The 25,035-nt window shown below is 41.9% G+C and overlaps 1 protein-coding gene across 5 annotated transcripts in view; it reads right to left on the reverse strand.

Moving 5' to 3' along the window:
* Positions 1-25,035, reverse strand: part of LOC124139709 (putative extracellular sulfatase Sulf-1 homolog) — a 124,563-nt gene that overhangs the window by 17,270 nt on the left and 82,258 nt on the right. For 3 of the 5 annotated variants that reach the window (XM_046506989.2, XM_048400501.1, XM_046506991.2), the window contains 13 exons: positions 24,066-24,161; positions 22,803-22,953; positions 21,871-22,046; positions 20,846-20,974; positions 20,306-20,371; positions 17,583-17,751; positions 16,116-16,290; positions 15,508-15,600; positions 14,622-14,776; positions 13,694-13,714; positions 8,748-8,881; positions 7,351-7,511; positions 3,394-3,498 (listed from right to left, as the gene is read on the reverse strand). In XM_046506989.2, coding sequence (XP_046362945.2) covers positions 3,394-3,498; positions 7,351-7,511; positions 8,748-8,881; positions 13,694-13,714; positions 14,622-14,776; positions 15,508-15,600; positions 16,116-16,290; positions 17,583-17,751; positions 20,306-20,371; positions 20,846-20,974; positions 21,871-22,046; positions 22,803-22,953; positions 24,066-24,161 — 1,631 coding nt within the window. The remainder of the gene's footprint in view (positions 1-3,393; positions 3,499-7,350; positions 7,512-8,747; positions 8,882-13,693; positions 13,715-14,621; positions 14,777-15,507; positions 15,601-16,115; positions 16,291-17,582; positions 17,752-20,305; positions 20,372-20,845; positions 20,975-21,870; positions 22,047-22,802; positions 22,954-24,065; positions 24,162-25,035) is intronic. The other 2 variants (XM_046506990.2, XM_046506993.2) reach the window with 2 other exon arrangements.

Below are 25,035 nucleotides of genomic sequence, written 5' to 3' on the forward strand. Positions count from 1 at the left end.
ACCAATTCTAACCCAGTTAGAGGGGGATCCCCTCCACTTGAAACCAGAGAACTGACATTCAACGTATAACCCAACAATTCAGCACAAAACATTAACCAAGATAATGATTCATAGGTAATAAAGCCTGATCACTGAAAACAAAATATACTCATAAATCTTACTAAATAAAACACAAGAAAATGTCAAGGTTATATAAACTAAAACTTCATACCAGACAAGTCAGCTCTATTTCATATGCTCTTATTTACATAGATTATGATTTCTTACACAAGATTATACTTTTTTTTAAATTGAATAAGAAATATTTGCTAAATCTATAAAGCTGAAAACAAAAAACCTTGTTTTAGTCAATAATTTGCAAACGAAATGCGTGAATAAAGTCAAGCTTCTTCTAAAAGATGAATGAAAACAAAATAAAAGTGAATATGAATAAAAGCTGTTACATAAAAAGCTCACTTGAAGGACAGTGCTCATTTGGATATGAGGTGCAACAAAGCAATGGCAAAAAGATAACTAGCAGCATACATAAAGTCTGTACTTAACACAAACTTCCAAAACAAAACTTGCAATAAGGAAACAAACATAACACTAGTTGTAAGAAATGAAAACTAGACTATAGTAAAGGGTGTGTGCGTTTTAGTGCCCTCTGCTTAGGGATTGAACATACTTAGACATATTTACTTCATCTAGGCATCAGTGAGACAGTACCAAACCAGGCCTATACCACGAGATAAAACAGTAGTCTTAGGCATCTAGTGCAGCAGCCTTTGTAAGGTGGCCTATTAGATATTTGCACAACCAGGAGTGGCCATCTGGCAGTAAGTGCAACATGGCCATCTGGCAGTAAGTGCAACATGGCCATTTGGCAGTAAGTGCAACATGGCCATCTGGCAGTAAGTGCAACATGGCCATTTGGCAGTAAGTGCAACATGGCCATCTGGCAGTAAGTGCAACATGGCCATCTGGTAGTAAGTGCAACATGGCCATCTGGCAGTAAGTGCAACATGGCCATCTGGCAGTAAGTGCAACATGGCCATCTGGTAGTAAGTGCAACATGGCCATCTGGTAGTAAGTGCAACATGGCCATCTGGCAGTAAGTGCCACATGGCCATCTGGCAGTAAGTGCAACATGGCCATCTGGTAGTAAGTGCAACATGGCCATCTGGTAGTAAGTGCAACATGGCCATCTGGCAGTAAGTGCAACATGGCCATCTGGCAGTAAGTGCAACATGGCCATCTGGCAGTAAGTGCAACATGGCCATCTGGCAGTAAGTGCAACATGGCCTTCTGGCAGTAAGTGCCACATGGCCATCTGGCAGTAAGTGCAACATGGCCATCTGGCAGTAAGTGCAACATGGCCATCTGGCAGTAAGTGCAACATGGCCATCTGGCAGTAAGTGCAACATGGCCATCTGGCAGTAAGTGCAACATGGCCATCTGGTAGTAAGTGCAACATGGCCATCTGGCAGTAAGTGCAACATGGCCATTTGGCAGTAAGTGCAACATGGCCATCTGGCAGTAAGTGCAACATTGCCATCTGGTAGTACGTGCAACATGGCCATCTGTCTGTAAGTGCATCTGGCGGAAAGTGCAACATGGCCATCTGGCAGAAAGTGCAACATGGCCATCTGGCAGTAAGTGCAACATGGCCATCTGGCAGTAAGTGCAACATGGCCATCTGGCAGTAAGTGCAACATGGCCATCTGGCAGTAAGTGCAACATGGCCATCTGGCAATAAGTGCAACATGGCCATCTGGCAGTAAGTGCAACATGGCCATCTGGCAGTAAGTGCAACATGGCCATCTGGCAGTAAGTGCAACATGGCCATCTGGCAGTAAGTGCAACATGGCCATCTGGTAGTAAGTGCAACATGGCCATCTGGCAGTAAGTGCAACATGGCCATTTGGCAGTAAGTGCAACATGGCCATCTGGCAGTAAGTGCAACATTGCCATCTGGTAGTACGTGCAACATGGCCATCTGTCTGTAAGTGCATCTGGCGGAAAGTGCAACATGGCCATCTGGCGGAAAGTGCAACATGGCCATCTGGCAGTAAGTGCAACATGGCCTTCTGGCAGTAAGTGCCACATGGCCATCTGGTAGTAAGTGCAACATGGCCATCTGGCAGTAAGTGCAACATGGCCATTTGGCAGTAAGTGCAACATGGCCATCTGGCAGTAAGTGCAACATTGCCATCTGGTAGTACGTGCAACATGGCCATCTGTCTGTAAGTGCATCTGGCAGAAAGTGCAACATGGCCATCTGGAAGTAAGTGCAACATGGCCATCTGGCAGAAAGTGCAACATGGCCATTTGGCAGTTGTTCTGGCCTTTTGTGAGGATCATACCAATTTACAGAAGGCTGAATATTCATTCATAAAAAAGTTCACGATTACCAAATACAACCGCTAAAAAAGTTGTGTGAAGAAGAACGGGGACATACATACCCTTAGCAGTGTCTATTCTTTCTGAATTCAGTTACTCACAGTGACCATTGACATCACCTTTGATCTGAAATCCTTCTTATGATAATTGACGTTCTAGTACATTTTTATACAATGCCACTAAAGGAAGACATCACGGGGTGGGGGAGAAATGTTGGAAAAATATTTTGCATCACGTTTTACCAATCAACAATGTTGCCTGGACATGATGGATGTCCAGACAAGTTGTGAAAAACAAAACCATTTTTTGTCTTCTTCAGTCTCCAACAAAATTTCCAGGCGCATCCAAAATATTAAATGGTCAGTTCCAGAGTCTGAGCTTCAATAACTACAACTTGTTTTTTTTTTGCTTTTTGGTATCTTAGTTGTTTAACACAGCACTCAGCACTACTCTAGCCATATGGCATTGGTCTGCAAATAATTGAATCTGAACCAGTCAATCCAGGGATGACATGATCAGCATCGATCTACGCAATTAGGAAATGGTGATATGCATCAACCAAGTCAGCGAGCCTGACCACACGATCGCCTTTTGCGACAAGCATGGGTTGCTGAAGATCAATTCTAACCAGATCTTCACTGGATACAACTTATTTATATCCATTAATATCTATTCAGAGGTAAATGTGTGTAATCATTTTCAGTGTTAAGGCATTTATTATGCAAATTGTCACATTACAGTGTTATATCTACCAGACAAGTCCAAACCGATGTGGATGCCTAGAAGTTACTAACAAACTGATGCTGTTTACCAAGGATGAATTTCATAGAAACAATATCCTCTGTGTCAACAGAGAATGCAATTACCTACATTTGTAAACAGGACACATAGATATTAACAAAATGAAATAAATAAATTCATAATGCCGAGCTTCCGTCAAAATCTGCCATATTCTACAATAATCCACACATATTAGGTTTGAAGATATGACAATGCCAGACAATGTCTTACATTTCCAGAATGGTGCTGTTTTCCAGTGATGGGTGTCCATCAATGCACATTCCATTCCTTCTTTTCTACAGGTTTCGTGATTAAATCGTTTCCATTTGCGTTGAGCTACGGACAGAATTTAATGAAGAAATATTCTTCATAGCTAGAATCATATTTTCATGCAAATGTTTTAAACAGTGCACAGGGATGAATCTCATACATGCACAAACCAGATCAAGACTTGAAGATACAAATGAAAATGAGGGTATAGAGTGAAGACATTAGGGCATTCTCAGAGAGTACCATATATTAATGACACAAGTATCTTGGCAACATGATTGAAAATGTAAAGGAAAGGAGAAACTATCCTTGATAATAAAGGTATTCACAATAATTGTCAAGCACACGCAAATAATTTCTAAGTATTTTTACCTATATTTAAAGCGGGGAAAAGAAACTTTGTAATTGTACACACTATTCTTATCAAATATTAATAGAAGCACTTACAGTTCTAATTTTATCTGTTTCTCTCTGAAGACTTTTTAATCTGTGCTGGAGTGCTGGCTCAAATTTGAAGTTCCAAGTTTCTGGCTTTTGACACTTCCTACTTTCAGTTTACAGAAGTTTGAAAGGGAAGGCAACGATTGGTTGAATATTTTTTACTCCAAAAACGAACATACATGCATTTTAGAGGACCGCTTTAAGTGATTTGCCATGTGCCAAGTTAGAAGACTGACCAAAGTGGCAAGCCAAATAGTACATATCTCAAAGATACTATTAACTTTCATTGACTGATGAAATACATATTATTTGACCAGTTACTTTTTCCCGCTAATACACTATGGAACAATTTCAAGAAATAACTGACATAACGCAGAGCAAAGCTTCATCCCCAGCATCCACAACATGAAACTATCACTACAGCTGGGATGTCAGTCTGTCCTCGGCTAGTCATGCTACAGGCGAGGTGATACACTCCATATGCTGTTATTAGAGCTGCTGTTCTGGTTGACTCACACGTCCACGGAAATCTCCACACTTTTATGAGTGAGTGAGTGAGTGAATTGGGTTTAACATCGCTTTTAACAGTATTACAGTTGTATTGTGGTGTGTCGGCTTAATGTGGGAGGAAAGCCCGAAGTGATGCAGGTCTCAGACGTTTACCACTTCGGTGAAACCCACGAGCACGGGTATGGTGCTAACAAACCTAGAAACATAATCGGGGCGAACCGGGATTCAAACCCACAATCATAGGTTTCTGGCGTGCACAAGGGACGCAACTCTGCTCAGCCTTAGTCGACTGGGCCACCCGTGCTCCCCACACTTTCATGAACACAGGACAACGTCATGACAGACTGGCCACATCTGGTTCTACTAAGCTGTCACACCAGTCACAAGCCTGTTCCAGTTCTGTAGGAACTATGGAGACACTAGTGTGTTCAAACCATGAGGATCTACTGTGTTCTAGCAGGACATACTCCTTCATATCATGTACTGGAATCTAACTTTATAATGCATCCCACCAACCAAAGAGAGGTGGTAAAATGAAGCATAAAATGATGCAATATTGTAGAAGATAATACTACAACACGGCATCATGGACCGTGTTCGAAACAGCTGCCTGCTCGTTGTCCCATGGACAGGAAGGTGGAGTGGAAATTGTTCAGGCTTCTTAAACTGTCTGCTTAATATCTATATATTTCCAACTTAGGCAGACATCACATTGGTTATTACCATGGGAAATATCATAAGTATCGACCAAGTTGAGTTTTGAAAATATCTACTTCTTTCAGTCAGGTGACAAAAACCCCAAAGTTAGAATCACTAGAATTGCAAGCCAACTGTGAGGAAGAACACCTAAAGCCTTCAAGATTTTCTACACTGGAAGGTGAATGTATTCAATGCCTGGCACTGTTGTTTAGTGATCCCTTCTAAGGGATGGTTACAAGTAGGAGTTATTTCGAACACGGACCCTGAATGCACAATGGCGAGGGGGATCATCTCATAACTAGTCTCCTAGCAGCGGGCAGGTGCTACATGCTGCACATAACATGGAGACTTTGAACTGGCCCCCAGGAGATGTGTTTATGATGAGATGTGTACATGCTGTCAGTCTTGTAAGGAATTAGTAATAAAATGGATAATACTTAATACGTTCAGTGGTTTTCCTTGAGTCAGCAATATTCCAGCTACATCACGACGGCCTGTACACAATCAAGTCTGGGTAGGATGTATCCTCGTGTAACCAGTCATGTGGTGGCGACCAATCGGGGTACTTCATGTGTCATATGCTTACAACTACATGTACTCCGGGCTGAAGCTCACCTTGTTGTGTAGGTCCTGTACTACATCACTACATGTACTATATCAAGATACACACACAACTTTTTCAAAACAACTTTGTTTCACATACATGTACAATATAATTTACAATTTTGAGCACACTTGTAGTAGAATACATCTATGAATTGTGCATGTACATGTGTGGGCATATGTGTGTGTGTGTGTGCATGTGCGCGTGTGGCTGCCTGTACAAGTCTGGACTAATGCCGATTTTATAGTGCTAGCTCACTGAGATACGATGCCGCAGTTGAAAATGAATACCCCACTCAGACACAGTACACTGACTCCGAGCCGACCAGTCCTTGTTTTACCCCTCTTAATGCCGAGAGCCATACAGGGTAACAACAAGTAGCAACTTTTACCGTCTTTAGGTCTGATGCGGCAGACACTCTATCCACTTACAAAGCGGGTGTCAGAATTCTTGTATTTCTTGAGTGAAAGTAAATGGAGTCTGTCAAGCATAATTTCTTCATTTCCATTAAATGTATTGCTCAATCCTTTTGACCTCCCCTTAAGACAATGCACTGATCACAATGGCTGTCTAAGAAAACCACAACTGTTGAATGACATCAACAATCTTCAGCTATGATGTAATTTCTAGTGTGACGTCATTCCAACCTTACACCACAATAAGATTCGAATGAGGTCAACAATGGCGTCCAGATGTTGTAAGCAATACACTGGGTGCATGAAGTGATATTTGCCCAAGTGCACATACAATTTTTATGAAGTCTGTTAATCCTATGGGTAATAAATGCATCTATGAGTCAGTTAGCAGCTGTTAGTATCAATCCATGCAGACAGGACTATGTTGTTAGTTGAAAACCTAATACAAACAAAATCAAAATGCATCATGGCCGTGACCCTGACATCCTCATGAGTCAAGGGTTACTGGTTGAGGTAAGAGATTATTACAGTTTAAATTTTGGAAAATATGTTTAATCTTGTATAAATTATATCATTCCAGAGCACAAATTTCAGTCATGGAGCGGAGGACTTTATTGTTTAAAGTCTGCCAGGATTTTGACAAAGTCTAGATATGTCAATTTTTACCAAAGAGGATTCTACATACTGAGCCTACTGCTGTGTTTAAATCACTACTACAGGGCCTTGTTTTCATCTTGACAGTGAACTGCTAGGTTTTGTTCAGGTGTTTTTCTAGCAACAGAATACATTTCCGGGGTGACGTACAAAACAACCTTAGCGCTACAACATTCGTAAGTCTGTGTTAAGGTATAGGCATTGCGATTACCTTAGCGCTAAGATCGCTTTGTGCAATGGCACCCAGAAGTGATCAAATCAATACTATTCAAATAAACTATCTTTAACAACATGTTCACATAATAAAAAGCACTTTTGAGGGTTTTTTTTATGTGTACATGATCCAAGTCAAGTAAGTTCACAAATTAAAACAAACATCTCATCATGGTCTTGGTTTGATTAAATAAATAGTTCTTTGAAGTACTAGTGATGTTGTTCTGATGCTCTGTCATATTCAACTGCCATTGAATTGTGTGGTGAATGGGCATCTGATTGCAGTCAAATGCCAGAGGCCAAAGGGAGGTTACTCTAATGCCAACACACCCCTGACTCATGAGGATGGGTCATGGAGAAGCAAGGTGTTTTGTAACTCACAGTTCCACTTCGGGGGTGTCTGCCAGTGATTATTGTCATGGGTGAAGCATTTCATGTTGGGGGAATTACAGTTCACATTCTTCTTCCTCTTCCTCTGACGCTTCCGTTTCTTCATCTTCTTCCTATCATCTTTCTGATTAAAGCGTCCTGAAGTTTTGGAACTGGAACAGTCAAACCATGTTTATTCAATATCTTGACCGTATGGAAATATGTCTATTTCTCCATGTTCAAAGTAATTGAACAGACATATTTTTCGTCTGCCATTTCTGAACCTCATATAATTAAGAAATAAACAATGAGTGGGTGTTTTTATAATTGTACAATCAGAATTGGGAGAAAAGGTACAGGTAATCGAAGTCAGGATTGCGAGAATTCGGATGAAATACCCACCTGTGCATAAAATGGACATTGCCAAGGTCGGATTCTGTTGAGGGAGTCATCATTATTAAAATATGGGTAAATATTTTTTAAGCTTGTACATTTTATCCTCATCCTTAAATAGGCTGTACAAAATGTTGTATCCTATACAAGAAATAAACAACTTGTGGTCGTTGTTTATCGTACAATAAAACAATGCAGGGAGAATAAACCATGAGGGGTGCTCAAACATTAAAAAACGACCACAAGTCGTTTCTTTCTTATATGATATTTCAATATTATATAGCACCTCTTTGAGCATGTTAATAAAATGTACAAACTTTAATATTCACCCTTATCGAAATAATGATGACTACCTGAATACTATACGACCACAGCAATGTCGGACAAGTTCATTTTATCAACAGGGAGGTTAAGTTTAGTATTTATCAGATATTCCCACAGTCTTCATGTCAATTATCTGTACATTTTCCCCCAATACCGATTGTCATATCTCGACCACTTTTGGATTGGATCATTCGGCCACTGCGTTCATCTGTACTGTTCAGCTACATTTATGGAGACATAGACAAAATAACATCTTCCAAGTTAGGACGTCATTGAGTTGGACGTCATTGAGTTGCAAGCGAATGTTCGAATTTCCAGAAATGACGTCATGACAGAACAATGTTTTTTTTTCGTGACATACACCAAGTTTCATTGTTCTTGTGATTTATCACAAAGATATAGTCCGTCAACCATCATTTTGGCCCCCGTTTTTCAGGATTATTTTCCATTAAAGACACAGTCATGTAACGAAAGTTGGTTATATTCAAATAATAATCAGTGACCTAACTAAAAATAACAATTTTGTAATATTTCATGTCCGATTAAAAATATTTTCTTCATTGTTATCATTTAATTTTGTGACCACTGACACGACATTGTATTTGGACATAAGAACAGACGATTTAAAGTCTCACAATGACATAATGTGTGTCAAACAGCAATTATTAACAAAATATGTGCTCCTGACCAACCTTGATATGACATCATCTTCGCAGTCACAGTCGTCCTCCATATTGATAGTCTCCGACAACAGAGGGCCACTCATGTTCAGGTCAAACATACTCAGGTCATCAGGGCGCTGCTGCTTGAGGTGTCGACGAATAACCTGAAATACGTAAGGAGGTATTGGTCATGAGTTAATGTCATCAAGGTTTGACTTTGTTCTGGATATACATTTCAACTGGACATGCACCAACCCACGTAAGTTCAGGGGTGAACACGTCACAAGCTTGTCTTTCAAACATGGGACACACCATGTATGAATAACTGCTATGTAGAAACAAATTGGTAAAAATTTGTCTTTCTAATACTATACCAGCTTAGATTTACTTCCACTTTTCAAGGATTTTTATGTGTACTTTAATAAGCTGTGGTTTAATGTCAATATTTGCATCATATTACAGAATGTCATCATATCGTTGCAGGCTACATATGTCACTTTGAGGAAACCTTAGGGTGTCATCTTCCCGAGGCAAGAGAGTTAACTGACTTTAAAGTCCAGTTTCCACCCTTGCTGAACTAGGTTGGAATTACTGGGTTCGATCGTAGCGCCACCAGTGGCTATTACCAGTTATGTCCCTTCTAAGCCTCTCCTATGGACCAATCAGATTCCGGCTCTCTTATCACTTGCGTTTGCTTCACACAAAATGGTGTCGCTCAGTCAGGACGATCTGATCGATAATCAAGATCTATATTGTGATAAAATGGGTCTTACATCGCAAAATGCATCAAATCACATGAGCACCTTGATTAAAAACAGGAAAAGTTTTGGAAAATACCTGCTGACAACAAGTTGGCTGTGCACATGCTTTGCAAATCCTGCAATCAACAGAAATCTGCACGACAGTTTACGAACCGCATTTCGATTTCGGTGCGAGATTTTGATTGGACTATGCATAGACTCGTTAGTCCAGCCAAAATGTAACTCCATAATACCAGCCTAGTTCAGCAAGGGTGGAAACTGGACTTTTATAGTCAGGTAACTCTCTTGCCTCGGGAAGATGTAGGGTGTGGACATTGTGCTGATCAAGGATCTGGGACTCAAACTCAGGATATTCTGGCACTGATGGACCACTGGGCCACCTACAGGAATAGCAGCCCTTACAACTTGAGAACAAAAACCAAACTTGGACAATGATAACACTAGGCTGAGGTAATAGCATAACAAGCTCCTCATGGACTTCATGTTGCTTTCTGACAAAGTTGGAACAAAAAATATCTGTGTACAGTTATCTCACACGATTTTGTCACACTGTAAACAGTCAATATTGTTTGGTTCCTGCAATGTACTGTTACTCTGTGTGAAACATGCACACAGCCACATTCACACAGCCACATGCACACAGCCACATGCACAAAGCCACATGCACACAGCCACATGCACACAGCCACATACACATAGCCACATACACACAGCCACATACACACAGCCACATGCACACAGCCACATACACACAAGCACATGCTCACAGCCACATGCACACAATCACATGCACACAGCCACATGCACACAAGCACATGCACACATCAGAATGCACAATACACAGGTTGTGGAACTTCACAACAATCATCAAAATCCAAATTTGCATTTCATCGCTGTTGAACTTGGAAACATAATCATTTCTTTTTCAGTTCTACCAATTATACAACAAAATCATTAATTTCATAGTAACATAAATTTTTAGAAAAGCTTATTAGAATACCTTTTTCTCACAATTTTGTCAAGAATGTTGTCTGTCTTATTTGTATTATAACATATCAATTTTTTCAGAATTAATCACGGACAATTGCCAATTATACACCAGATAGTGTATACTTAAACGTGAGCTCTTTGGAGTTGAAACTGAATGATGCATCATTGGTTGAGTTTTGTGTTTTGAGTTTGTTTTCGATCTGACTTAAGAAAACACTGATATACTGATGGTATTAACAAAGTACGTGGGGCGTTCAAAAGGTTTTGCAACTTCAATATAACGCCAAGTCACAGAATATCTTTTGCACTTTTATTTTTCAATATAATCTTCATTCACCTCAATACACTTATTCCATTTGTCCTTCAAGTTTTTAATACAACTTTTATAGAAATCCGCAGATTAGCCCTCTAGCCACGCCTCTGTGGCAGCCTTTATGTCCTCGTCATCCTGGAAGCGTCTTCCACGTAGGGCAGATTTCATTTGCCGGAACAGGAAATAGTCACTGGGGTTCTAAGTCAGGTCTGTAGGGTGGGTCATTTAACTGTTCAAATCCACATTCACATGTGGTGGCCTGTGAAATTCTCGACTTGTGAACTGAAGCATTGTCATGCAAAAGTAGAATACCATGTGTTAACATCCCACAGCGTTTCTTGCGAATAGATTTTCGTAATTCTTTCATTACATTAGCATAATACTGTCCATTGAATGTAGTTTTTGGTGGCATATAATCAATCAGTAATATGCCTCTTGCATCCCAAAATATAACCAATGCTTGAGTGGGAAACTTCCTCGGAGGCGGAAAATTGGGGTGCTTCAATTGCAGGGATTCCAATTTAGTTTCTGGGTCCCAGTGGTGGATCCATGTTTCATCACCTGTCACTAGACGAGAAAGAAATCCGGCTTCATCAGCAGTATAGAGATCCAGGAGGTCTCAACAACTTTCAGTTCTCTGATTGCGATCTTGAGCACTGAGGTTTCTAGGTACCCATCTTGCAGATACCTTGGACATACCAGGATGCTCATGAATAATGGTTACAACAGTTCCAACTGATATTTGGAATTCCCTAGAAAGTTCAGATACTTTCACTCGTCGGTCAGACAAAATTCTTCTTTCTATAGCAGCAATGGTTTCCGGTTGGGTGGCATCTGAAGGCCTGCCTGACCTTGGGTCATCGTCTATGGACTCCCTACCCCTTTTAAACTGTAGAGACCATTGCTAAACTGTGGAATAGTCAGGAGCATCCTTACCCATCACTTTTCAAAAGCCGTCATGGATTTCTTTTGCTTTGCATCCCTCCTTGGTAAGGAACTTTATTACAGCGCGTTGTTCATGTTTGAGAGAATCCATGATTGTGACCACCTTTAGGTGCATGAAGCCATCACATCTAACTTATTGTTGTGTCTGGAACTTGTTATGACACATGTCAACCTGATGTTATGACTAGTGTCATACCTGCCAAAAGTTGACATTGTTTGTGTAAACACAAATGCCTAAGTTGTAAACATGCTCAGACATTTTTTTCAGACATCATCATCCTTTATAAGATATAGTTCAGGCATTGAAAGTATGGGGCATAGCTACTTCTTAAGCTAATATGATGTTGGTGCCCTATTAGAAAATAAGCAAGCCTTGCAAGGTTTAGTTCAACAATACACATCACTATTATGATGTCCCACCACTCATTGTGATGCAAAGGATATGACGTCACAGTCAGATACAGAAAGGCGCCAAATTTCAAGCTCACCATTGTCCCTAAACAAATACACCTTCTCAGCCTATTTCCTTTCGTCTTTTCAACATTTTCAAAATGCCTACTGACAATGGTTGAGAAAGAAGTTCTCTTCCATAAATATTAGCTTCTGTGGTGTCAAATCAGCTTTTTCAAAATTAAATATTTTACAAATTCATGGTAGAATAGCTGATGTAAGACCTGAGAAACAAAACAGTAGGTCAGTATGGCTTACTCTCAACAGGATTTAATCAATGCATTGAAATGTGTCACAAGTAAAGTCCTTTAACTTTCAGAGGTCTTGTGAATCCTTTACAAAACGAGGTCGCATTCCTCCATACCCTAGGTCTTCAGCAACCCATGCTTGCCTTAAAAGGTGACTACGGGATCGGGTGGTCAGGCTTGCTGACTTGGTTGATGCATGTCATCGATCCCAATTGCGTGGATCGATGCTCATGATATTAATCACCGTCATATAGCTGGAATATTGCTGAGTGCGGCGTTAAACAACAAAGCAAGCAACCAACCAACCTTACCCTACGTACACACAGAGTTAAAAAGATCCCATTTGAGTCCAAAGGCAGATTAATATTTACCAGGCTGAATCACACACGATGCATCACAGGTGCACTTAGGTAATGAACAGATTAACATGAAAATATAAGCATTCGGTTTAGTACAGAGTGTGAAGATCCCACCAATGATGCCTAGTTGTTGCATGTGATCTTGGAATGACCTTGGCATTTTATGCAGCCATGACATCAGAAGCATATGCACAAACACCATGACGTATTTCAGGGTAAGTGTCCATTCATATTGGCTGCAGATCTCATGCATGACAACAGCCAGCATGACCAGCCATGCATGACAAATTGCACCATGACCTGCCATGCATGACAAAGAGCCACCATGACCTGCCATGCATGACAAACAGCCAACATGACCTGCCATGCATGACAAACAGCCACCATGACCTGCCATGCATGACAAACAGCTACCATGACCTGCCATGCATGACAAACAGCCAACATGACCTGCCATGCATGACAAACAGCCAACATGACCTGCCATGCATGACAAACAGTCAGCATGACCTGCCATGCATGATAGAGCAATTATGACCTGCCATGCATGACAAACAGCTACCATGACCTGCCATGCATGACAAACAGCCAACATGATCTACCATGCATGACAAACAGTCAGCATGACCTGCCATGCATGATAAAGAGCCATTATGACCTGCCATGCATGACAAACAGCTACCATGACCTGCCATGCATGACAAACAGCCAACATGACCTGCCATGCATGACAAACAGCCAACATGACCTGCCATGCATGACAAACAGCCAACATGACCTGCCATGCATGACAAACAGCCAACATGACCTGCCATGCATGACAAACAGCCATCAGACTTGCTGTGCAGACAATGGGCAACATGTAGTAAGCCTGCCACTGCCCCACCAGAGGGGAGATCTGCCTTCCTACCTGGAGGTGTCGGCGAATGGCCTGAAATAAACACCATGCAATTTGCATGTGAGATTATTCACATGATCCATATTTCTCAGTGGTAGAAATAAAAGTTTTCTACTTTGATGCATAATCAGTAGTGCATGTCTGCCATTACAGAGAGGTAGCGAAGCAGGCGGAGAAGGTATAAAGAATTCTTTATGCAAGGATATAAGATCAGGTCCAGCATAAAACACATGCTTATTCTGCTCACCCTGAAATATTTCCTGAATCCCACGGATATTTACCCTGCCTCATCCTGCATCTTCTCCATCTCACCTTGAATCTTCCCTACCTCACCCTGAACCTTCCCTGCCTCATTCGGAATCGACCCTGCCTCACTTGGACTCTTCCCTGCCTCATTCTGAATCGACCCTGCCTCACCTGGAATCTTCCCTGCCTCATTCTGAATCTACCCTACCTCACCTGGAATCTTCCCTGCCTTATTCTGAATCTACCCTGCATCCCCTGGAATCTTCCCTGCCTTATTCTGAATCTACCCTGCATCACCTGGAATCTTCCCTGCCTCATTCTGAATCGACCCTGCCCTATTCTTGTATCTACCCTGCCTCACTTGGACTCTTCCCTGCCTCATTCTGAATATACCCTGCCTCACCTGGAATCTTCCCTGCCTCATTCTGAATCTACCCTGCATCACCTGGACTCTTCCCGGCCTCATTCTGAATCTACCCTGCCACACCTGGAATCTTCCCTGCCTCATTCTGAATCTACCCTGCCTCACCACGAATCTTCCTTGCCTCATTCTGAATCTACCCTGGATCACCTGGAATCTTTTCTACCATCATCCAAACTTCACCTTAATCTATTTTATGTCGCTCTTCTCAAATCATCTCTTGCTAATATTTAGGCCCTTCTTGGCACATCCTGAGATCCCTTCTCAACTCACCCTGAGATCTTCTAATGCCTTGCGGTATTCTTTGATCATCTCTTCAATTTTCTCCTTGTGGTCTTGTAAGGCTCCTGGATCCTGGTACAGTTCCTGGTCGCAAGATATTGTGCCGTTGTCCAACATGCGACATCGGCGGTCAAACAGTTCAAAACCTGAACATAAAATGTTTTTCGATACAAATTGAGGAAAACAAAATTCTGAACAAGGACACAAATTGTAGACAACAGCTAGGTCTGTATCAGGCAGCTGGTCTCACACTCCAGGCAACACACAGTTATCAACAGGAAAAAAACCCAAAACAAACTAAGAACAAAACACTTAATCATCTAAAACTCCAAGCCACAGGAGATATCACTTTGGTGAGATCAAGCGATATCTACATTGTAGATATCGCTGCAATGAAATTGCATCACAATGCTTTGCAGACCATTGTGACATCATTGGTTACCATAACGTAACAATCAAATGACATCACTAAAGGCTCTGCTACTGAAGCTGTTAGCAGTCCTTTTTACACTTAAGACACTGCTTATTACTGTCCACAAACTGAAAAAGTTGGAAGAATGATTTTGGAGGATAAATAAAATCTCACCCTCGTGTCTTTTGATATCAAATATATCAACACTTGTTGATAAAAGTGGACAAACTCCTCGGCAAGCCTCAGAATTTTTCCACTTTTATCAACTCATGTTGATGTACTTGATATGAAAAGACACTCTAGATTCTCTATACAGCTCACATGTTGAGGTTCTCGTCTGGCCATTGTGGCAAAGATTCAAGACAATGCATTTCGAAGACAGTGAAGTTCACAAAGAGCTTTGCACCGACACCTGAAAGCCACATCTAGGCAAATGTGGTGTCATGTTGACAAGATGACACCCACCTATTGTACTCTGAAGATCAACTGCTGGTGAATTGTTCATTGTATAGAAGTCAGACACAGATCTCTTGGACCGAAGAAACTTTGGACGGTACGCTGCAAGGAGAGACATTTGTAATCTTGTAAAACATGTTAAATGAGTGACTGCATCTTGTTAAATGGCAGAATTGTATCAAGGCAGTGGATAAGCAAAATATCGTCCTTTTTTCATGATGTCACCAAACAACATGGTTACCAGTTGTAGCAAGTTGGTGTCAAGTCGTTCATATACCATTACATGTGTTTAAAAAATTAATCTTCATGACTTCTATCTCTGTAGCAGACATCTGAGAAATCAGTGAGTGAGTGAGTGAGTGAGTGAGTGGGGTTTTACGCCGCTTTTAGCAATATTCCAGCAATATCACGGCGGGGGACACCAGAAAGGGGCTTCACACATTGTACCCATGTCGGGAATCGAACCCGGGTCTTCGGGGTGACGAGCGAATGCTTTAACCACTAGGCTACCCGACCGCCCTCTGAGAAATCAGTGGCGGCAAAGGTCCAATCCCAACACCTTACAGCAGTCCCATTTCCCATGGCTGCTGAACATGACCTTTCCTTGTCTGTCTTACGTTTATTGAGGTGGGCTTTGAGGAACCGGCGCTGATTCTTCCTCTCTTGCTGCTTCAACTTCTTCTTGCGCCCGGCACAGTTGCAGCCGAACGCTTGATCGCTCTGTACCTGGTTCTCCCCACGACACTTGTGTTTCCGGGGGATTCCACTCGGGGTCTGCTCACAGTACCACTTCTGTAAAGACACAAATGTGGATGTCACACACACGTGTAACCTGGGTACTCGGGTTGGGTGGGTACTGAGCAGGACCCGGGAACCCACAGGACTCCCCAAACCCATGGTTAGTCACATGATATATTGTTTAAAGCTAAAAATTATCACATTTCTTCCGGACTATTCACTTATTCCTTCTGAAATATAATTTTGAATAAAGATAAAGCTTCAGTCAACTTCAGTTATGCGTGACCAGATCGTTTTATAGTGTACCTAAATATTTTTTTGCCCAATCTCATTAAAATCAGATCCTAGTTCTCGCTGCCGCTAAACAAAGATCTGAAGACATCCCATTACGGGTCACGTCAGAACGACCTATCGTGAACCCTGACTGACCAATGGAATTACTGACAAGAAGTCGACATTAGCCAATCAGAAGGCAGCTTTCTTGTGCTTTACAGCACTAATTTCAAATTAGCGACTACGCTTCGAAACATATTTTGACAAATTCTCGCTTAAAAATTTGAAACCTGAACAAAAGAACATTCTCGAATGGCTAATATATGGTCCAGATTGTATAGATTCAGTTGTTATGCCCATAACTATTGTTCGGAATACCCCGTTTTAAAGTTTTCGAGGCTGCATGAAATGAAATCACATTCTGACTGTCACTTTCATGATCTGGTAAGCGACGCTCTGATTGGTTGGATGAAAGGTCGTTCTGACGTGACCCCTAATGGGATGTCCTCAGATCTTTGTTTAGCGGTAGCGAGAACTAAGATCTGATTGTAATGAGATTGTTTTTTGCCAGGACGCTGATCGAAAACAATTCCCTATCGGACATTTTGTACCAATCTCTTGAGACCTACAAGGGTCGGGTACCTAGTAGGGTCGGGTGTTAGTGGGGTGGGTACCTGGGTAGTAAATCTGGACTCATCCCAGCCCTAATACACAGCATCATCACTGAAATAGATCATAGCTCTCTGGTAGACCAGTCGCTGTCTTGTGCAATCCTTGCAAGCTGAAAGGCTGGGCTTTCATTGCTCTTGGGTATTCCATGGCAAATCACATTTATCATTGTTAGCTCACCCAAATTGAGATATTACGTTTGATACCTTCCTTAGTTTAATAAGCATCTCAAAGGATGAATGAACATTTTGAACACTGGTGAGATGACTTCGTTTGAATAACACTGTACAAAAGGCTTACACCACAGATGATTCATTGGCTCCTGCGAAGATTGAGAGACACAAATTTGTTTTAAACCAAACAAAATATTCTTTCACTGTTTTAGCAATCATATTCATCCTGACCTGATTGGCTTTACATGGCTGCTGGAAGTCTGGCTTCGAGCAGTCTCTCAGTTTACGTAGACGACCATTCAGATAGTAATGGTACTGTTCCTTGTCCTTTGTGTAGCCAGACCAGAAGTCTTTCTTTTCCTCACGGATCAACATCGTCATCTGCTTCTTTGTCACCTTACTGGAACAACATCAACACCAACTACAACCAGATCCATCTGACAGAACACCAGAAAGGGCTTCAAACACCATGTGGGGAATGAACCCAAAACTTAAGTGTGACAAGCAAACACTTTAACCAGGCCACCCCACCACAAAGCACATAAATCAGAAGGAAGTTATGGGGTTCCCTCAACCAACTGCTCCATCACACCCAGTGCCCTCCCTCATCCTGTTCCACCCCACCTAATGCCCTCCCTTGCCCTGCTCCACCCCACCTAATGCCCTCCCTCATCCTGCTCCACCCCACCTAATGCCCTCCCTCGCCCTGCTCCACCCCACCTAATACCCTCCCTGACCCTGCTCCACCCCACCTAATGCCCTCCCTCGCCCTGCTCCACCCCACCTAATGCCCTCCCTGCCCTGCTCCACCCCACCTAATACCCTCTCTCACCCTGCTCCACCCCACCTAATGCCCTCCCTCGCCCTGCTCCACCCCACCTAATACCCTCTCTCACCCTGCTCCACCCCACCTAATGCCCTCCCTCGCCCTGCTCCACCCCACCTAATGCCCTCCCTCGCCCTGCTCCATCACACCCAGTGCCCTCCCTCATCCTATTCCACCCCACCTAATGCCCTCCCTTGCCCTGCTCCACCCCACCTAATGCCCTCCCTCATCCTGCTCCACCCCACCTAATGCCCTCCCTCGCCCTGCTCCACCCCACCTAATGCCCTCCCTGACCCTGCTCCACCCCACCTAATGCCCTCCCTCGCCCTGCTCCACCCCACCTAATGCCCTCCCTGCCCTGCTCCACCCCACCTAATACCCTCTCTCACCCTGCTCCACCCCACCTAATGCCCTCCCTCGCCCTGCTCCACCCCACCTAATACCCTCTCTCACCCTGCTCCACCCCACCTAATGCCCTCCCTCGCCCTGCTCCACCCCACCTAATGCCCTCCCTCGCCCTGCTCCACCCCACCTAATGCCCTCCCTCACCCTGCTCCATCCCACCTAATGCCCTCCCTCCTCCTGCTCCACCCCACCTAATGCCCTCCCTCACCCTGCTCCACCCCACCCAGTGCCCTCCCTCATCCTGCTCCACCCCACCTAATGCCCTCCCTCACCCTGCTCCACCCCACCTAATGACACCAACTGCATCAAAGTCTGCGGGAAATAAGCCATAAATGATTTCAGATACTTGCAAAAAAATCAAGGCAACAAAATCAATTTAGGTACCATTAAACATTTGAATTCATTTTTTATCATTATACACATTCATAACATTTGGTTTAAAATGCTTTAAAGTCAAAAAGTGAAAGAAATGATTTTACACTTTTGTGTCAATATCCAATTTTAAGTCACTTAGGCCAGGTTCATACAGTGCCTATTATGGTTCCTGTTTGAGATCAGGCAGCGCTACGACATGAAAAGTGAAAAAGTCAGATTACTATCCTCAATAATCTCAAATGTCCTATCATTTTCTGAACACAGCCGTATAAGTTTGTAACAGAGTCCTACGGATCATGAAAGGTCAAGAGAGGTCAGCCAAGCACTCCTGACAGTATGGTGCGTCCCGTAACATTTGGCAAACTCAGCCGATTTTGTCTAGTCGGATTACAATCGTGACTATGTCGTGACAGATTCTGCTGTATCGGATCAAAATCATAACAATGTCCTGTGTTGTCTGGGGGGTGTCCTGTGGATCAGGACGCTGTCGTGATGAACGTGCATGCATTATTCATCGACATTTCTTGTCGATTGAGTCCAGATTATGTCCAGATTTTGCCGAATACGAACTGTCTTTGTCGCTTCACTGTACGGTCACTGTCTGATCTTTGTCGGATCACATTGGGAAGAATCGGGACTCTGTCAGGACAGATTCGGTCGTTTTTTCCCATGCGGAAGATACAAATCGGATGAGATTCGGATTAAGAACGGGAGATTCGGGACGAATTCGGCTGGAAATGGCGCTTCCTGAACAATATCTGATTGTTTGTAAATTTCCCGCCACGAATCACAGGATCTTGATCAGACTTTTGACAAATTTTAATCGGGAATGGTCCCATCGAGGACGGCAGTAATAATCCTGAACGTGTGACTGAGCCCTTACACACAGTGGTTATTCTCAGTTTTAGAACAGGTCCCCAGCACCCGATGTCTGTCACTCAAGACAACTAAATGGGCAGTATTAAACAACATATTGTTTTCATCGAATTAAGCGTCCTGTTCCAATAAGGGCCCCATGACCAATCTGTTAGTAATTTCTATAAGCACCCCCTTCATGTGTACATGACACAATTGCTTACAGAAGGAAAATATATATGGTTCAGTACTATTATTGAAAAAGATTGAATTTCATTGACGTCAGAACTTAGTTTGCTTATTACCATTCAATTCCTAAAAAAACCAAATTTAATTTGTGTATGGTTTTAACAAGCTTTTTACCACGATTACAGTATAAGGCACTGGGAATCTATGATGGCCTTAACCCTATAAAATTGATGGATCACATTGTTGCCAGGATGTTCAGCAGGTTATATGTGAAGATATTTTCAGCAACACATAATCTACTTACCCTCTCTCTATGAGGATGGTGTCCCTCCATGGCCTCTTCATGGGGACAAATCCTCCATTCGCCTCCCTACAGGGACACACACAACATCTGATGACTGTCTAAACACCACTGGACAGTCTTGTCAGTTATATCACAACAGCTTTGATGAAATGTCCACAAGAGCTGTGGAAACTTAAATAAAATACCCAAATTGTTCGGTAAAATCAACTGAATTCCAAAGTGAATACATCTTGACTTGAATAATAATGTATGATATAACGTAAAAGTGCTATTCACTGATGCAGAGGTGGATTACACAGTGATGGCTAAAACATCTGCTGTATCACATAGACCGCTTAGTTTACAGATGCAAAAAAAGATAAGTTCTACCATATTAGACGGATTCATTTCACTGGTGAAATAAATAAAAGACACAAGAAATCTTGTTTTCAGACAAGTGGGGCTATAGTTAGACAACATAGGATTTGGTATATAATATGATTTTGTTTAATTATGATGCACAATATCGAGAAAACTTTCCACAGAAATGTTTACACATACAGCAGCTGATCCTTGGCCATCCTGAGAAGCCGAAGCATGGACCGGCCATCCATCTGCTCAGGTGTTGGCACCCCTGCCATATCCAGGATTGTCGGGGCCAGGTCCACGGTAGCTACAGGATTGTTGATCCTAGGGAGACCCAAAACAAAACTCTCATCCTCAACAGTTGATTTTTGTTTGCTTGTTAGCTTGTTTGTTGTTAATGGCCCCATGCAGCAATAATCCAGCTATATGACGGCAGTCTGTAAATAATCGAGTCTGGACCAGACAATCCAGTGATAGACATCACGAACATCGATCCATGCAATTGGGATACGATGACATGCAACAACCTAGTCAGCGAGCCTGACTTACTGATCCCGTTAGTCGCCTCTTACGACAAACATAGTCACCTTTTACTGCAAGCATGGGTTGCTGAAGACCTATTCTACCCTACATCTTCACGGGTCTCCACAGTTAAACCTTTGTGACCTGGGCTTCCACTGAGTGAATAGTATTTCAGTTATATCAGGGCATGTTAGCCTATAATATCATAATAAATGCACTTATTATGCAGCAAATTAACATCACCAAGTGAATGCTCATGGCGCTACATTATTATTAACCCGGTGAATCGATAAGTTTTCACTCAATTTATATTCCCATCTCCCTGGGGAGTATACAAATTAATGTGAGATGAAAGCCTCAGGCATACACCACTTCACAAACTTTGTATCACTGAGTAATTAATATTTTAAAGTTAGGTGAATTTAAAGCTTGTCTCAGGATTGTCTTGCTGTAAAATGCTTTATATCACTGGTGTATTTACAATTCACTTTTCATGACATGTTATGCAAGTAAATAATTCATGAAAAAAATGTTGTAATTTGGGGAAGGAAAAGAGTCATATCATTATGGTTTGCAATTCTGCAAAGAGTTTTTCAAAATGGCTGACTTTGAAAAAAAAAAAGTTGTACAAATATTTTGCTTGATGGATTCAATTGCTTTCCATTGCTAAACATGTTCTCAGTTGGACAACAACATACACTGTCCTCGGCATGATACCAGGGCCTCTCATTATCATGGGAATCCGGATGTCGAAGTCATATGGCATGGCCTTGCCCTTGACGAGCCCATACTGTCCCAGATGGTAGCCGTGGTCGGAGGTGTAGATGATGTAGGTGTTGTCAAGCTCTCCAAGCATCTTCAGCTCATTGTAAACCTGATGAAAACAAAACTTGCACCTCAAACTTTCAACTATCACTAATGACAAGAATTTTCACCCAATTCTTCATCTTTAACTCTCAGAAAAGGGACGCTTTTTAAAAAATCTGATGTAGAAATGAGGTAGAGCGGCTAACAGAAAATCAATGACAATAAGCAGTGTCAAGACCAGTCTATGTGATTTTACTCCTCTTCTCTCACTGTTGTACTGCAGTTCACATGGCTTGGGTATCCATGAACAAGCTCCACAAACTGACCATGCTTCATTACTCAGTGCCTTAAATACCCTAGACCCATTTGCTACTAGGGCTTTATTTTATTAAAATGACATAATGCTAAATATAGTTATCCAATTAAATTACACACATGTGCCTGAGAAACTCTGTTGGAAGTGAGAGTTAGACAGTTGCAATGACATCCGCTGGCAAGTGAAGCGAGGACAGAAAATGGGGCCAGAGTATTTTAATTATAACTGGAGATATAACACAATCAAGGAAAAGAATGGATCTCCTGGTCTCGTGATAAGATTTTTGGGTTCTTCATTAATTATGTTTGTAAAATGATCTTTGTAAAATGATGTTTGCAAATGGATGCTTGTAAATCATCTTTGTGAAAATAATTAATGTAAACTGATGTTTGCAAACTGATGTTTGTAAATTGATGTTTGCAAATTGATGTTTGTAAAATGATTATAAACTGGTGTTCAAAAACTGTTGTTTGTAAATTGGTGTTAGTAAACTGCTTCTCTCCTCACCTTCTCCACAAGATCATCAACTGACTGCAACGTCTGTAGCCGCTTCCTCTGCAGCATGTCGGTGAAGTGGCGATACAGTGGTGTCATGGACGCTGTGTACTGCAGCAGCCATTGCTTGTCTGGGTTTGGAGCAAAGTTCCAACTCGGTGTCCTACACAAAACAAGTACTGTACTAATTGGGCATGAGCTCAGCATCTTCCACTAAAAGATAGCAATATGTCGCTGTGTGATTATTTTATCTGCAAAAGCCTGAAATAATTCTTACTGTGAATAAATGTATCATATCCCAGTTTGATTAGCTCTTAATGTGTAAAAAATAGAAACCTTTCCGGTATTCTGTCTTTTGGACAAAACATACCAGTATAGGAAAGCTAGTCCTGCCATGGCAGTATTTCATACCGATGATACATGCATGTTCTTCAAGGCAGATTTCCAAAACATTCAAATCTCTACACAGAATTCAGTAAATAATCCAATCTGGACCTGACACAGGAGTGGCAGATGCACAACAATCACTACCACCATGACTCCTCACATCCCACAATGTAGTCCAGTCTTTCAATTTTAGTCAGCTCAAGTGAGTAGGCTTTCACACCACCTTCGACAATACTTCAGCAATATCATGGCAGGTGACACCAGCTTCACAAATTGTACCCACTAGGATGAAAACCCAGGTCTTTGGTGAGACGAGCTAGTGCTCCAACCACTAGCCTACCCCTTTGTCTGTTCACAAGAAGCTACTACCTCGAGTTACAGTTCTCTAACCAAACAGGCCTGTTTTAAATAATGAATTTAATGTCAATTTAATACCCACATTAAGTATTATGATTGCTGTATGTTTTATGCTGCTTTTAGAAATATTCCAGCAATATCACAGTTACGGATACCAAAATTGGGCTTCTCACATTATACCCACGTGGGGAATGAAACCCAGGATTCGGCAGGACGAGCAACCAGTTTAACCCCAAGACTACCCCACAGCCAGACTGCTCCATAAGTTAAGAGTGCTGGTACTTGCATTAACTTACTAAATTTTATGGTTTACCTGCTCCAGAAATAGTTGTGTGTCTACAATCTATTTCCCCAGAATAAGCATGGCAGTCGAGATAAGGAGTACTCCCAATTACCAAGGGTTAAAACATGAAGCCTCCCGATAGGTTTAACTGGGAGCTATGCATGCCAATAAGGTAATTACGGTGTTCAAATAACCAGCACATTGTGGGCCTCTTGGACAGTGTGTGAAAGTCTGCACACATCTTGTACCTGTGGGAGGTGTTGTTTTTGAACATGTGTTGATACTGTGGGGCAGCATCTTCAGGTCCGTGAGGGGCAGGCACACTCAACACCATCAGCACAGGCCTGCAACATCAACAACACTGGATGTAGTGTACTGCAGCCCTGAAGGGAGACAACTCTTCAGTGCTTGTGTCTGTCTGGGGCATTATTTCTGCATGTGTTGGAATAACTGTATTCTTATGAACTGTATAGAGTTAGAGATGTTGCTTAACACTGCTGTTAAAATCTAAGCCATAATGCGAGAGAGAGTGTGTGTGTGTGTGTGTGTGTGTGTGCGTGTGCGTGTGCGTGCGTGCGTGTGCGTGCGTGCGCGTGCGTGCATGCGTCTCTGTGTGCTTTCTTAGGGATTTTGTTTGTACCATGGTTAATGGACTTAAAATTTGAAAAATTATTATTTTGTTCCTGCTAATTAACTAGTTTCAGTATCCATAATGAACTTAAATATACAGATAACTGACTCTTTTCCATTTCTTTTTTATTTCACACGACCGCCATTTTGTTTAATGCCACTTTCAGCAAGCGTCCAGACATAGCGGAGTGGAGGAGTCGCCATGGGTGTCACACATTGCACAACACGGGGACTGGAACCTGTGTCTGCTGCAAAATGAGCCAATAACACACTGACCCATTTCAAAACTAGAAAATTGGGTGACCTGAATATTTGGAGCAGACATACAGTCTTATATTTGCACAGTTGAAAAAGTGCACTAAATGTATGAGAATTTTAATACTTTTTCTCTAAGATAATAAACGATATGCCATGGTGTGTAACTGAAATGGGATGGCTGTGAACCAACAATATTCTTGATATCCTAAGTCAACTTTGTTCGCAAAATGGAAATAACAGGAACATAATAATTACCAGTAGTATATATGACTGCACAAACACTGAAAACTACATATCAGGAGTTGTCTCCACATTTACAAGTAGGGACAA

Source organism: Haliotis rufescens, unplaced genomic scaffold (assembly GCF_023055435.1).
Source record: "Haliotis rufescens isolate VD_foot unplaced genomic scaffold, xgHalRufe1.0.p SCAF_1, whole genome shotgun sequence".
Lineage (NCBI taxonomy): Eukaryota > Metazoa > Mollusca > Gastropoda > Lepetellida > Haliotidae > Haliotis > Haliotis rufescens.